This window comes from Kogia breviceps, chromosome 2, assembly GCF_026419965.1.
Source record: "Kogia breviceps isolate mKogBre1 chromosome 2, mKogBre1 haplotype 1, whole genome shotgun sequence".
In the NCBI taxonomy this organism is placed as follows: domain Eukaryota; kingdom Metazoa; phylum Chordata; class Mammalia; order Artiodactyla; family Physeteridae; genus Kogia; species Kogia breviceps.
Window position 1 is genome coordinate 47,857,631 of NC_081311.1, and position 13,830 is coordinate 47,871,460.

Below are 13,830 nucleotides of genomic sequence, written 5' to 3' on the forward strand. Positions count from 1 at the left end.
CCTACACCTGGGCACACTCTCTTCTCGTGTACTGATTTAAGAGCCCCGGAGCTAGGGCCTCTGTCGTTGGTGGCCCTCTTTTTTTTTTTTTGCTCACACCAGCCTTGATTAAACAATTTCTCTTGTGTATTCTTTGGTTTCCACTGCTCCAACCACTGCCTTGCCTCCATCATCTCCCACCTGAATGATGCTACAGGCCCCAGCTTGTCCACTCCCCCAAGAGCCCTAAACTCCAATCTAACCTGCACAAACAGAAATGTGCCATTCCCCTGCTTAACCCCCGACCTATGGGCCCCAGTGCCGCCCTGACCTGCCTCCATGCCCATCCCCCTGCTCACAGGCCTCACAACCCCTTCCCACCGGACCTCTAGCTCCTGTGTCCCATGTGCCCATTTTCTGTTTGCTGATGTTTAAAAAAAAAAAAACAAAAAAAAACCGACAGAGGATGACACACTTTATGTTTGGGAATAATTCTGGATACACAGAAAAATAATAAAGATAGTACACAGAACTCCTGCTCCTGTCAACTCCTCACCTGGTTTCCCATAATGTTAACATCATACATTGCCAAGGTGTGTCTGCTAAAACTAGGAAACAAACACTGGGTGTTGATGTTTTTTCAACTTGTTTTTAAACAAGAAAGTTTGAAGCTGAGCAGATGAGCAAAGCTGCTCCTACTGCTGTGAAGAGGGATGGCTGGCAAGAGTGTGTGCTCTGGATCCCTCCAAGCTGAAGGGGGCATGATGAAGTGGCTTCCTGGACACCCTGAGTTGTCCTTCGGTAACCTCAAGGGAGTCCAAGGTCCCAACCTCTGTCCCACAGGCTGACACCCACAGCCTTTACCCTGGTAGAGACGATGACTTCACGCTTTGATCCCAGAAGGGACTGTGATGGGAGTCAGGGGGAGAAAAGGAAGAAATCACATCTATATATCAGCCTTGCCTCAAAGTTCAGCTCACCTGCCAAGAAGAAAACATTTTCTGCTGAAAATGAAGATAGGTAAAAGGCATAAGGAATTGCACATCGTGTGTCTCACTCCAAGGAATAATTTATCAGTGCTATAGAGCTGTCAGCCACTGACATGATAAGGAATAACACCAAATGAATAATGTTTCCTCCAAAACCAACTCCTTTAATTACAAGCCCCTTCTTTCCAGAAGAGAGACAGAAGATGCAGAAACACCAATTTCATGCACTTGTGCCTGAATAATGTCTCCATGCTGCTCTTTCCAGATGGCGACCTTCTCACTGGAGGGACTAATGATGTGGGCATATTTAGGGAAAAACCAATAACAGAGTCTTTAACCTTCAACAACAAAACGCGTGTTATACAAAATGTTCCTTGGGATACATTAGAAAATATCAATTACATTGCTCACTGAGGTGTAATCAGCTGTAATAATCAAAATTAATTTTTAAAAATAATTAAACAGACCCCAGGGCAAATAGTTGATGCTCTTATCCTATGACATCACAGCGTACATATGTACCTGAGAAGTTGTGCCTTCTGTTAGCAACAAAGGCATCTCGCGTGGATGAGTGATGGATGCGGGCTCTGAAGGCTAGTGAGTTTCATCCCACAGAAGTGCGGGGGTGGGGGGGCTCCGTGCAGCTCCCTACACATTCTTTAAGAACCTTCTATGTACCAGGAACTGTGCCCAGCCCAGACTGAGTTACTGGTAGGAGATGCTTCTCAGTAAAGACGCAGCTAATTTATTTTTAATTAAAGCATAGTCCACTTTGTTTCAAAAATAATTTGTCTTTTAAAATTCCACAAGACAGTATAAGCTGTAGAAAAGATACATAAATCAGGTTGGAGGTAAAATGGGGCTCAGTGAGGAAGGAAGAGGCCAGGGAGAGATATGTATGGGTGTGCACATGTGTTTTGCAGAAATTTATCCTACTGGGCATGTATGTGCAGTTACACCACTTGGGCCACGCTTATCTCTCTGGCTTCCAAGTGCCCAAATTAAAGAGGAAAACATAATGGTGTCAGAAGTTCTGCTGTTTAAGTGGCTGTGGAAAAGCACAATCCTTCCTGGTGTTAACGGCTGAGGGAGACGTCCCCCAAGGTTGTCCTCTCCCCACGGCAGTCCAACCACACTGGCCTTTTCTGCCCTGTAACCCCCAGCACACTCCTGCCTCTGTGCCTTTGCCCGGTGGTCCTCCCTGCCTGATCACTCTTTCCTGGAGAGTCACAAGGCTCCTGTCCTTCCTTATTTCTCTGCTCTCACACCTCCCTGCCAGAGAGGGCTTCTGGCCACCTCCATCTAAGTGGCCCAGAACCTCTCTCATCACCCACTCCCACTAACCCTGCTCCACTTTTCCTTACTGCAATTAGCACCTCAACATTTACAAATGTATTTATCTTTTTATTGTCTATCTTCACCTCCTAGAATGCAGTCTCCATGAAAGCAGAAAATATGTCAGTTTTTCTCTCTTCTGTAACCTCAGTACTTACAGCAGGGTACAGAGTAAGCACTTAATAAAATTTGTTGAATGAATGAATAAATGGATGGATGGATGAGACCTCAACTGATGTAGAAGACAACATCTTCAGCAGCTCGCCTTCACCAAAGACAGACAACTTCAAGTATTCCTTCTTCCAGATCTCTCAACATGAGCCAAGAGCAAACTGTTATAAGCCATTTGTAAACCTACATGGCCCCAAACATTGCTGTTTACTCAAGCTTCTTTCAGATGGGCTGTTCCTCAACAAATCTCCCCAGGACTCGGAGGCACTGAACTGTGCCAGTGACAGTGACCTGGCAGGGGGTGGGGGGTGCCACTGGCAAGACACAGCATCAATAGCCACAGGGGTTCCCATAAAATGCATGACCATGCCCAGCGTCTCAGCTCTCCCTTCCACAGCTGCCCAGTCAGACTGACCTGACCTCCTGGGGACAATGCTAACTTGGTCAAGGAGCAGATGCTCCAGGGAAGCCCAGGGAAGAGGGGCTGGACCCCTCCTGCCACAAATGGCATTGGTCAGGAGCAAGGGCTTGGGCACAAGTGGGGATGCTCCTGCTTCCAGTGCTAGATGCAGCTGTACCAAGTGTGAGATGGTCTTATCTTCTGCCCTTGGCAGAGAGAGCTACATTGGAATTTTGTAAAGCACTTGCACTTTCCAAGTGCTTCCACATAGTCTAGTGTAAACAGAGTACATTCCCAGCTGTAAACTCAGGAACTGAGGCTCCGAGAGGTTTTGGAGTTGCCTAAGGGTGTGCTCAGAAGTGCAGAGACTATGAATGAAGACCCTATCTCCACTCTACCACTTCCTGGCTTCAAAGACCTTGACTTTTTCTTTCAGATTCTATTTCACATCTATAAAATGGGACTAATAATAGATGTGCGACGTCGCTGGCACGAGATCTCAGTTACTCACTCAGTCAGCAAGTCTGTGGACAAATTTAATGAGTAGTGTCTTCCACAAGCCAATGCACTGAAGACACAGCCTGCCCTCAGCTCTGAACACCAGGGGCCTGCCAGCCTAGTCAATTTCATTTCCTGTCTTTCATTCTATCTCCAGGCTCTTTCTCCATTTGTCCTGAAGCCTATTGCTCCTGAACCTTGGAAAGAAGAAAGCCCCCTTCTCCTGGCAGTCTGGGCACTTACAGGCAGCCCTTCACTCCTCTCTTCTCCCAGTATCCTCTCTTCTCCCATCCGACACTGACCACAGTGGACAACAGACCTATGGTGACAGCAGGGCCCAGATTCTGAGCACATGGGATTTGGAGTTAACCTCAATCTCCAAAGTTACATGGGCAGAGTTCGAATTGTGTAATGTGTCTGTCAACCGTCTACACCACTCCCTGGGGAATCCCTCCCCACAGTTTCCCACAGTTATTTGTCCCATTGTGCAAGTCAGGAAATAAAGACTCAGGGGAGTTGAGTGAATCACAAACCAAGGTCTCTTGGGCCTAAGGCCATGCCTATTGAATGACCACCTTCTGCCTCTGAAGGTAAGTCGGTGACCCCATCATTAGAATATATGACAGACTGTATTTTCCAAGGAGAGCCTCAGCAATATTTCCAGTACTATGGGCTCTTGAAGAACCTTGTCACTTCCCTACCAGGATGTAGAGTCTATTGCCCTCCCCATGAACCTGGGCAGAACTCTGTGCCTTTCTGGACCGAAATGGACTGCATCGGAGATCGTGATGCTGCATGGTTTCCAAAGCTGGGTCATGGAAGGCAATGTGGCCTCCACCTCTCTCTCTTTCACTCTCTCTCTCTCTCTCTCTCTCTCTCTCTCCATTTTTCTCTTTCTCCTTCTCCCTCCCTATGGAAATGTATCCCTTAAAACCCAGCCACCAGGTTGTACGGAAGCTCAAGACACATGGAGAAGCCAACATCCCCATGTGTAGATGTTCTGGCCAACATCCCCAGCTAAGGTCTCAGACTAGAGCCAGCAGCAACCCCCAGATGTGTGAGTAAGTGAGCTTTCCAATGATCCCAGCCGAGGCCCCAGACATCAGGGAACAGAGACACCCCCAACCCCTGCTGTGCTCCAGATTCCTCGCCACGGCATCCACAATCACAAAAACATCATTGTCAGTGTGACTGAGTTTTAGGATGGTTTGATATGCAGCTTTAGAGACATGGACAAGAAAACCCTAACAGCTCAACCCCACATGGTCAAGAGGATCCACCACCACGTCTCCCAACAATGGCACCAACACTTCTGTCCCCCTTTGCTGCACCCACACACCCAGCTCCTGCTGAGTTGTGGGTTAGGGCTCTCTGAGTACACCTGACTCAAAAAGAGAATGGGAACAAGGATTGGTTTGGGTTTTAATGCCAAAAGGAGCAGCTGCTCTTGGCACTCAGGTGGAGCCCATATTCACTTCTGGTTAAAGCTAATCTAAGACCTGACTCCCACAGATGTAGGCTCAACTGGGAAGCCACATGCATTACCTGTAAATGCTCAGAAGAACATGGAGGTAGATCACATCCAGTGACAACAGAGAGAGAGGACATGATACATGGGGGTTTGAAGCGAATGCCTGATGTTCTCTAAGGAAAAGGGGTCTGGGCTCACCTCTGCTTTGCACTCAGGATTCTTGGTCTGCCGCCCGGGCATCAGCCTCATGGCTGAGGACAAGCTTCCACTCCACGAAGGGACTTTGCTGTGGTGTCCGACACTTGAGCGACTGGCCAGTGACTTCTTTTCAGATGCTGGCGACAGAGAGGCAAAGACGGTCAGAGGTGAAGTTAAGAGGGAAACAAACACACACTATTTCTGCAGCTGGCTTGGCTTTCAAAGGGCAAGCCAGGGCACAAGCCCAGTGTGCCTGCCTCCAGTAAGGAAAACAGCCCAGGCTACAGGTTTGAATCACTGTGAACTTCATAATGCTGAAAGACTTAAAACAATATATGAGCCATAACTTGAGAGTAATGACCTCTTTAAAAAGAAACTTAACCATTATTCCTACAGCTGCATTGGCTAATAGTGTAAAAATGTTGAGTCACTGGTAGAATGCAAGGGAGGTTAATATCTTTGGGATGAAGAGTTTTACTTGGAACATGAAGAACCTGAGGCTCCAGGTCACTGCATGACTTGGCACAAGGTTTCAAACCTGGTAGGTGAATATCAGGGCAGGACCTAGCACCCTAAGTTCCAGAGTCTAGGCTAGAGCTCTGACATGGTGGCCCTTCCCTCTGAGAGATTACTAGAATCTGCTGCTTGGTTGGCACCTCTGGCCTTCCTTTCACGAAGATGCAAAGCAGCATTCATTCTTTGTAAGCAAAGATTCATGAGGCTTCAGTGATATAGATCCCACCCACCAGAGGGATGAGACACAAGGTCTGGTGTAAAAGGCTTTGGGCCCTGAGTGAAACCCCCTGGTTCTATGAGACTCAGAAGTTCCATTCCCTGAAGCCAAGTGGACAGAGACCTAGGTAATGCTGCCAGGCCTTGAGCATCATCTCTTCCCAGAGTGGGGTGACCTCCTCAATCTTCACTTCACTCTCTCCAGGTTTCACAGAAAGATCAATCTTGAAGTTATCCTCCAGCTCCTGCCGTCTCTGTGCCACAAGCTGCTGCCAGAGAGTCTGAACAGTCTTTTGGATGTTGTGCTGGACTAATGGAGAGAGTACATCACACAATCAGGACAGCCTTGGTGCTTCTCCCAGAGACAGCCAGGAGATGGCATATCATGGTTGTTTCTATGTGCATCATTCTTGAACGTCACCCCAGCTTTGCAAGCTCCAGCCAGATAGCAGTCAGTATGTAGACATGCAGAACTGATAACAATGCTACCAACATCCTTGTGAGCTCGCCTCTCCCCAACCTCTACCACCAAGTCCTGCCTGTTTCACATGTCCAGAGCTGGGAAACATGATTGATGGGCTCAGTGAGCCTCTTTCTCCCACCCCCAATTCTGTTAGACACCAAACAGAGAGATACCTTGTGTAAGTTCTAGGTAACAAAATAGTTCCCCCCAAAACAGCTCCTTCCAACCTTGACTTTTATGTTGGCCCCTCAGGGGAATAGACACTGAACCCAAGACTGTGCCCAGGGGCCCAGGAACCAAGCCAGTCCTCTCTCCTGGCACTCAGTCATGCTTCCAACTACCTACCCACCTCAGTGCCCTGGATTTGCAGAGAGACAGATGAATTTACCAAGCCAGTTCTACCTGCTATACCCCATAAACATAATCCCCTGAATTGTGCCTAACTTCCCTCTGATCTTGGGTCACTGGGTCTGCCCTTTGGTACCAGCCTCTACAGTTTGTTTATCTCACCCTAGGGGGATGGACATTGCTCAGTCCACTCTACTAGTTAAATCCCAAAATGCAAATGTTCATGTTGTAATTAACACTGCAAGACAGTAAACTCTAAACATACAAGATTTTTGAGCACTGGCTTTGGGCACCTATCTGACCAGAAAATGAGGATCCTTGTGCCTACCACCTGGCGTCACAAGATATCACAAGATAAGTGGCACAGCTGGCAAACTAAAGTGGTGGAAGAAGGTCTGCTGAGGCTTCCTGCATCAAGACGGAGAAATCTCTCAGAAACATGGATCTGGTTGCCTTTTTTTTTTTTTTCCACAAACTGTCATCCTTTAAACTTGATTTGATATTATCGAATCTAAGAATAAACTCCATTAAGCCAGAAATCTCATAAAGTAATGAGCTTCTTTACCCCATTCCCATTTTCTAGAGAAGAAAGCTGAGAGATAGAAAGGTAATGGCTTGAACTGAGTGATATGGCACACCAGTTTCCACACCTAGTGGTCCAAAGGAAAAGTCAAGAGACCAGCTGAGAAGTGAAATCAACTTATAGTGAGGTTCGCTGGTATTTTAGTACACCAAGTTGTTAAGTCTCACCAAGTCTCACAGAGCTTTCTCCTCGTCTATCCATCCATCCATCCATACACCCATCCATTCTATTTCTTGTATACAAAGATCATTCCAATTTTATTCTCTATCAGGTTACCTTGCTGTATTACTACCTTGTTCTAGAATTTCCTAGGACGTCTTCTGTCTTTTAAGAATCTTAGTAATATTTGCTTCCTTATCTTATGAAGAAAAAACTGAAGAATGCAACCCTAGCAGTTACCACTATCTTCTACTCCCCCCAAAATAAACAACAAATTAAATGTACCATTGCTCAAGCTTGGGAAGTCTTCTCTTTTTTCTCTCACTTCTTCATTTGGAGAAAGGAAGACTTGATGATAAGGAGTCATTCTATGCTTGGGTTCCAATCCAAATCCTTCTGGATAACTAGTAGACAAGAGATTGTTCACTATGAACTCCAGTTTCTTTGGGATCATTCCATTGTTCTTTATTACAAACAATTATCTTGCAAACTCAGTACACATCAATATGAAGAAAACTTGTCTAATCAAGTTAAAGCAAACACCTATGACAACTTCCATGACAGGTATTATACAAAAGCATTCTAGAAAAAAAGAAAAACACCTTCTCTTTGTCCGTATCTTATTAAATCCAACCTATGCTCCCAAGACCTCCTCAACCTCTCCTGGTTTATCCATCATGAGAACTGGTCATTTCTTTTTGCATTGAACTCTGCCTTTGCTTGGCACTAACCTCATCCCTCATGGAATGGGGCCGGGGTCAGCTTCATGGGCCTGTGACCTGTGCAGTTGTGTACGGTCCGAACTCAGAAGGGTCCCATGCTTGGGCTCTGCTGTCACCATCTTGAAATTCTTAGTAATTTTTGAGTAAGAGCCCCACATCTATACTCTGCTGGAACTCTGTACATCATACAGCTGGTTCTAAGTGGGGCGAAGTGGTTTACATGTTAGGTTCCCCATGGACCATGTGCTCCAGAACTCCTGGCCATGTTCATGTCCAAGTACCCTCTTCTCTGGGCCCCTCACCCAACCAAGCAGAACAGACACTCAGTACAAGTTTATGGATTGAACCAAAAATGACAAACAAGGAAATGAAAAAATAACCAGCATATAAGGATGTCCATTCTTGAAATTTCTAGAAAAAAGTCTCTTTGGACTTTGGAGCCTGCTTTGCTATACAGAGGGATTTGAGGAGGGCAGAACTTCAAGCACAAAAATCAGCTGGCATTCTGCTCCTCTAACCCATGCTTCCAGTATGGAGAAGGCCTAATTCCTGAAATACAGAAAAGAAAGAAGCACTTCCCCAATTTAATCCATACACTGAAAATGGATTATTTTATTTCAAACAAATAAAAAGGCAAATACCTCCTCTGGGTGAGAAGTGTTTTCCAGTGCTTCCCAGAGTGTTTTTAGACAAGTCAACTCGTGGTTTGTAACGTTCAATAGTCAACTCGACAGGATTTGGGGGATTTTTTTCAAGTAATCAAATTTGTACTGGGATAAACACAATTGAGAAAAGGACAAGAGTAAAATGTAATATCTCAGAGCCCTCTCTTCCTCAACATGGTTCTACTAATGAGATAATATTCTTAGGCAGTATAATGCCAAGGCACACATGATGTATGATATATACCTACTACCACACAGAGGGAGAGAGAAAGTGCACATACACAGAAAAACCTATAAAGTTTTCAAACTTTGAACTTCAGGAAAGGGCTTTAAATAGCTTAATTTAATAATTTAATGTATTTGTATTAGTATTTCTTATACAGAGTGCTTATGGATGTCATTTTATATCACAAATTATGTGTGTCTGTGTAGTTTTTTGTTTTTGTTTTTATTTTCCTGCAAGCAAAATTATTCCTGGCTTGCATGATTTAATTTATTATATATTTACCCATTCTAAGATTTCATTTATCAAAAGTGAGTATTTCTGAAACCTGGCTGCATCATAAAATCAATGTATGTATTAAATGCTGGAGTTTTCTGCCTGCCTCTCCCCACCCAAGTTAAATCAATTAAGTATCTTATGGCCTGAGAATTATGGAAATATGGTAAATTATTATTTCATGATGCTCCTAGCTGCTCAGTCACATGGACAGGTTTGAGGACTACTTACCGTATTATCAAATATTGCATATAATTTGGACAACAAGATAAACAAAAGGATTGTATCATCTAGAATTGATCGACTTCAATCAAGTGTCCTCTAAAGCTTTCTTTCCTGCATTGGCCACTGGCAAGCAAGGAGACAAGTGGGCAGCTCTAACCTTCTTGCACTGAGCAGCAGAAGACAATGCATGAGACACATGAGGAAGCTGGTGTTAGAATTGTAGGTGGCAAAGATAACGTCCCAGTGTTCCTGAAGAAAGTCCAGGATGTTGAGAAGGCTGAGGCATTCGGAGAGGGACTGCTGGGGCTTGGAGAGGCAATAAAGAATGACTTTATTTAAACTGCTGTATAGAGCACCGATGACAACGTCTCTCTGAGAAGAGGCCTTCTCGATGACCTGTGTCATAAAATAAACACACACAGACACATACTTGTGAACACTTTGAGGTATAGATACGAACCCAGTTAACTGTGAAAATGATACAATCTCAGATTCTTTTCTGTATTTCAAAAAGTGACATTTCTAAAATCAAAAAGGACTACCTTCCTCAACCTTGGAGTGTCTATTTAAGTGGATGATCAATAAAGGGAATTCAAACGTTTAAATGTACCAAAAATTGGTGTTAAAAAATTAAGTTTACCACAGTCATATCATGTAAAGTAGACATGGAGACCAGAGATTTCTGAAATACTGGTAACATGGTTGACATTCAGTATATAAGAACATGCTATTAATAGGGTCTGGTTTTAAAAAATGTTATTAATACTAGTTATCAGTTATAGACTGTTACAATATTCCAGTTATCATGCTAAGCATTTTTGCATTTGTTTGCATATGTTTACATATATTGCCTCATTTAAACATCATAACAACATCATGAAGTAGACTACCCCACCTTAGGGATAAGAAGGCTGAGAGTCTGACAGGTAGGAGAGGTAGGTGGTCAGCAACAGGCAAACCCACACCAGACACTTGAGCCATGCTCCACTATATCTTCTAAAGGAGATGTGCATCCAATGGATTTTAGTTCATGAGAGATTTAGAGGGGGAAGGCAGAAGGTCCTGATTTGTGGCCTTAACACTGAAGCCATCCATCTGTTTGGCTTCATTGAAAAGAATCCATAGAACAAAAATTATGTGCAAAATGTTTCAGTCTATTAGAAAGTTCAGTTGTTAGTTACAGATTGCTCTCTTCAAATCTCATAGGTAATGCAAGTGTTTATACTAATTAAGTTTTATTTAAATCTGCTGGAATTTGGGGTCATGTTTTTATCATCATCCTCTCCTACTCTACAGATGGGTCACATCTTTTAAACTGAGGTTAAGAGGTGTGCGAGTCACAGGCAGCGAGCAGGAGAGAAGAATGGTAGATGTGGGCAGTGAGAGTCCTTGGGCCTGGCACCCTGCTGAAGACACATCAGCCCCAGGAGGCACCAGCTCTTTGATATTAGCTCTGAGTATTTGCTTAGACCATTGGGGAGCCGCTATAGATTGAATGTTAGTGTCACCCCCAAATTCATATGTTGAAACCCTAGTCCCCCAGTGTGATATATTTGGAGATGGGGTCTCTTGGAGGTAATTAGGTGATGGGGATGGAGCCCTTATGATGGTATTAGTGCCCTTATAGGAAGAGATAAGTGAGAGTTTGCTTCCTCACTCTCTCCATCATGTTGAGGGTACAAGGAAAAGATGACCATCTCTAAAACCAGAAAGAGAGCCTCACCGGACAACAGATCTGCTGGCACCTTGATCTTGGACTTTCTAGCCTCTAGAACCCCGAGAAGTAAATGTTTGCTGTTAAGTTACCCAGTCTATGGTACTCTGTAACAGCAGCCCAAACTCGCTAAGACGGGAGCTCAGTGGCTACTCTCACTTTCAACACGACCTCCCAAGAATCTGATTTTAATCCCCTCAGAGCTGACAAGGGATATTTCTCCCTTTTAGGAGTTATTCTTGAAGAAACCTCTGAATACATTCTTTTCAGGTTGCCTAGAACTGTGCCTCAGCCAGACTGACTATCACTCTAGGAACTGTGCCAAGGCCCAGTCCTGGGGTCTGTAGGGGACTCCACAGACAGAAGGGTGCTGGGGGCACTGATGTCATTGTCTCTACAAGGCATGAAGAAGAAGGAGAGGGGCTCTCCTGGATTCTGCCGCAGAGAATGCACCGAGAGCTGCAGGCAGGAGCTACTGGAGGCAGATTTCCGCTTGGTAAGAGAAAGTGCTTCCCAGCAATCACAGGTGTCCTGCTGACTGGAACCCCCTTGTACCATAGAGAGCTCCTCACACAAGGATGGTTCAAGGAAACAGTGAATGGTCACTTGTCAGGAAAGGTTTCCAGAATGAAATGAGAAGCAAGGACCAAAAAGCGGGTTCGACTCTAGAATTCTGAGATTGTTTGAGTCTTTGCGTATGCGTGTGTACACATATACAATGAAGAATGTGTACACATGTGCACACACGTACTTACATCTAGGTGTATCTACAAGTATGCACTGGCATGCCTAGGGTATGTATGTAGATGGAGAAAGAGAGAGAGAGAGAGAGAGGGAAAGCACATGCAAGAAAAACAGGACCAGGTAAAAATAGACTCTTTGAATTCAGGAAGGCCCAAATATGACAAATGGAGGTGGATTTTATAGAAGAAAATAAAATAGCACTTTTGGAGATAAAGACCCTTTTCGCCCTTTGTTGATGAGGAATAACAATAATTAAGAGTAAACCAACATTCACAGTGAAAACCCAAAGGGGGGTGTGCAGAGTCTAGGAGGTGCCTGTGCAGGGGGCTGCGGCCCCTAATCACTGAGATGGATCTCAGGTGGCCCAAGGTGAGAACACTGCAGGGTGCTCAACATCTACTAGGTATTAACCTGGGTGGTAACGGTCCTCCTCCTTCCTCCCACCCATCTCAGATTCTATTTCCAGGAAGGACAGCAGGTCAATATGAACCAAGTGGACAGCAGCCATCAGTGTCATACAAATACCTGGTGGGTCAGCAGAAGCCTTACCACCACGGCCAACCTGAGGTTCTTACCAACATTATGTGCTCCGTGATGAAGAGAAGGATGTGCCTGGGGTCTGCTGCAAACATTCCACTGTACAGCTTCTCCACCAGCTTCTGGATGAAGTGGGAGATGCTGGCAAGTGAAGGAGCAGCAGCAGCTTCTGCATTTGGCTGAGGCTCTCTACTGCCTGGGGGTTGGGGGAGGGTGACAGACCAAGGCTGAGAATTCATTGGTCTAAACTGCCTTCTCTCCACAACAATCTCCAAGCCCCTCTTGGTAACATCTTACTCACCTCTGTACAGCCCATTGTAACCCTGTGTGTACTCTGTTGCTCCAAAAATGGGGTCTTATATACAATAGGTGCCCAATGAACACACATTTATTCAAAGTAAATCCATCTTGAATAATCAGTGATATAAACCAAATGGGGAGGAGGCAAGTACAGAGCAGCATTTCTTCCAGTGGCCATTTGGAAGAAGAGTGGGTGAGAATTTAAGGCTTAGGGTAATGGGAAGGCTGTCATGGTGACCCAAGGCCCTGCTGTTATTTGGGCAGAGGATGAAGCTGTAAGGTCAGGTCATCTATCTGTGCTCACCAACACAGCAGGCATTGTACTCAGACATGGATGCAACGATCTCAGTTAATCTTTAAAGCAACCTCTAAGTTAGCCACGATTATCCTCCTCACTCACAGGGTCAGGAACCTGCCCGAAGTAACACCACCATCCAGTGACAGAGCCATGCTCAGAACTGGGCTACCAAGCTTTTCATCACTCCACTACCCTACCACACTTCAGATACCCCAGAAAACCAAAAGTCATGGCTTCTGCATTGTGGGGCAAGAGGAGTCCAGAAGATGAGCTGTATCACTAAGGATTCCATGACTCAAGAACCACAGAAAGAACTTTTGTTTAATCTTGTTGGGAAGGTACAGCTGCCTCGGAACCAAATGTTCTGAATGAAGTTTCAGTGTGAACTTCTTAGGGGCAATGGCAGTGTCTTCACCCAGGTTCATTCATTTAAGAAACATCTGCTGTGCCCAGGCACAGGTGAGCAGAAGAATGTTAAATTCAGGTTGACATCTTGACTCCCCTCATAGGAAGAAGAAAATTCTACTGAAGCTAGAGGTGAACTGATTTTGGCTCAGAGAACAGGACTTTCCATCTCTGACTAACCCAACAATGGCAGGGGTGATGTGGAAAGTAGTAAGTATGCCACCCCTGGGGTCTCCAAGCAAGGTCACTGAGCTCTTGCTGTGAACAACAAGAACAGGTGGAGGGCATCTTCCTGTGGTTCCTAAAGCACCCTACAGTCCTGCAGCCTAGACTTCCTCTAGAGTCCTGGGGTCAGTGGCTGGCAGGATTGTGGCTGTCCTGCTTAGCTGTCAGCA

The 13,830-nt window shown here is 45.1% G+C and overlaps 1 protein-coding gene across 1 annotated transcript in view; it reads right to left on the reverse strand.

Annotated features, from left to right (window-relative positions):
- The window catches only part of WDFY4 (WDFY family member 4), a 275,410-nt gene that overhangs the window by 130,071 nt on the left and 131,509 nt on the right, over window positions 1–13,830 (reverse strand). Inside the window, exons 35-39 of the mRNA XM_067025200.1 lie at window positions 12,471–12,628; window positions 9,595–9,833; window positions 7,612–7,730; window positions 5,898–6,083; window positions 5,042–5,178 (exon numbers count right to left, since the gene is read on the reverse strand). Coding sequence (XP_066881301.1) covers window positions 5,042–5,178; window positions 5,898–6,083; window positions 7,612–7,730; window positions 9,595–9,833; window positions 12,471–12,628 — 839 coding nt within the window. The remainder of the gene's footprint in view (window positions 1–5,041; window positions 5,179–5,897; window positions 6,084–7,611; window positions 7,731–9,594; window positions 9,834–12,470; window positions 12,629–13,830) is intronic.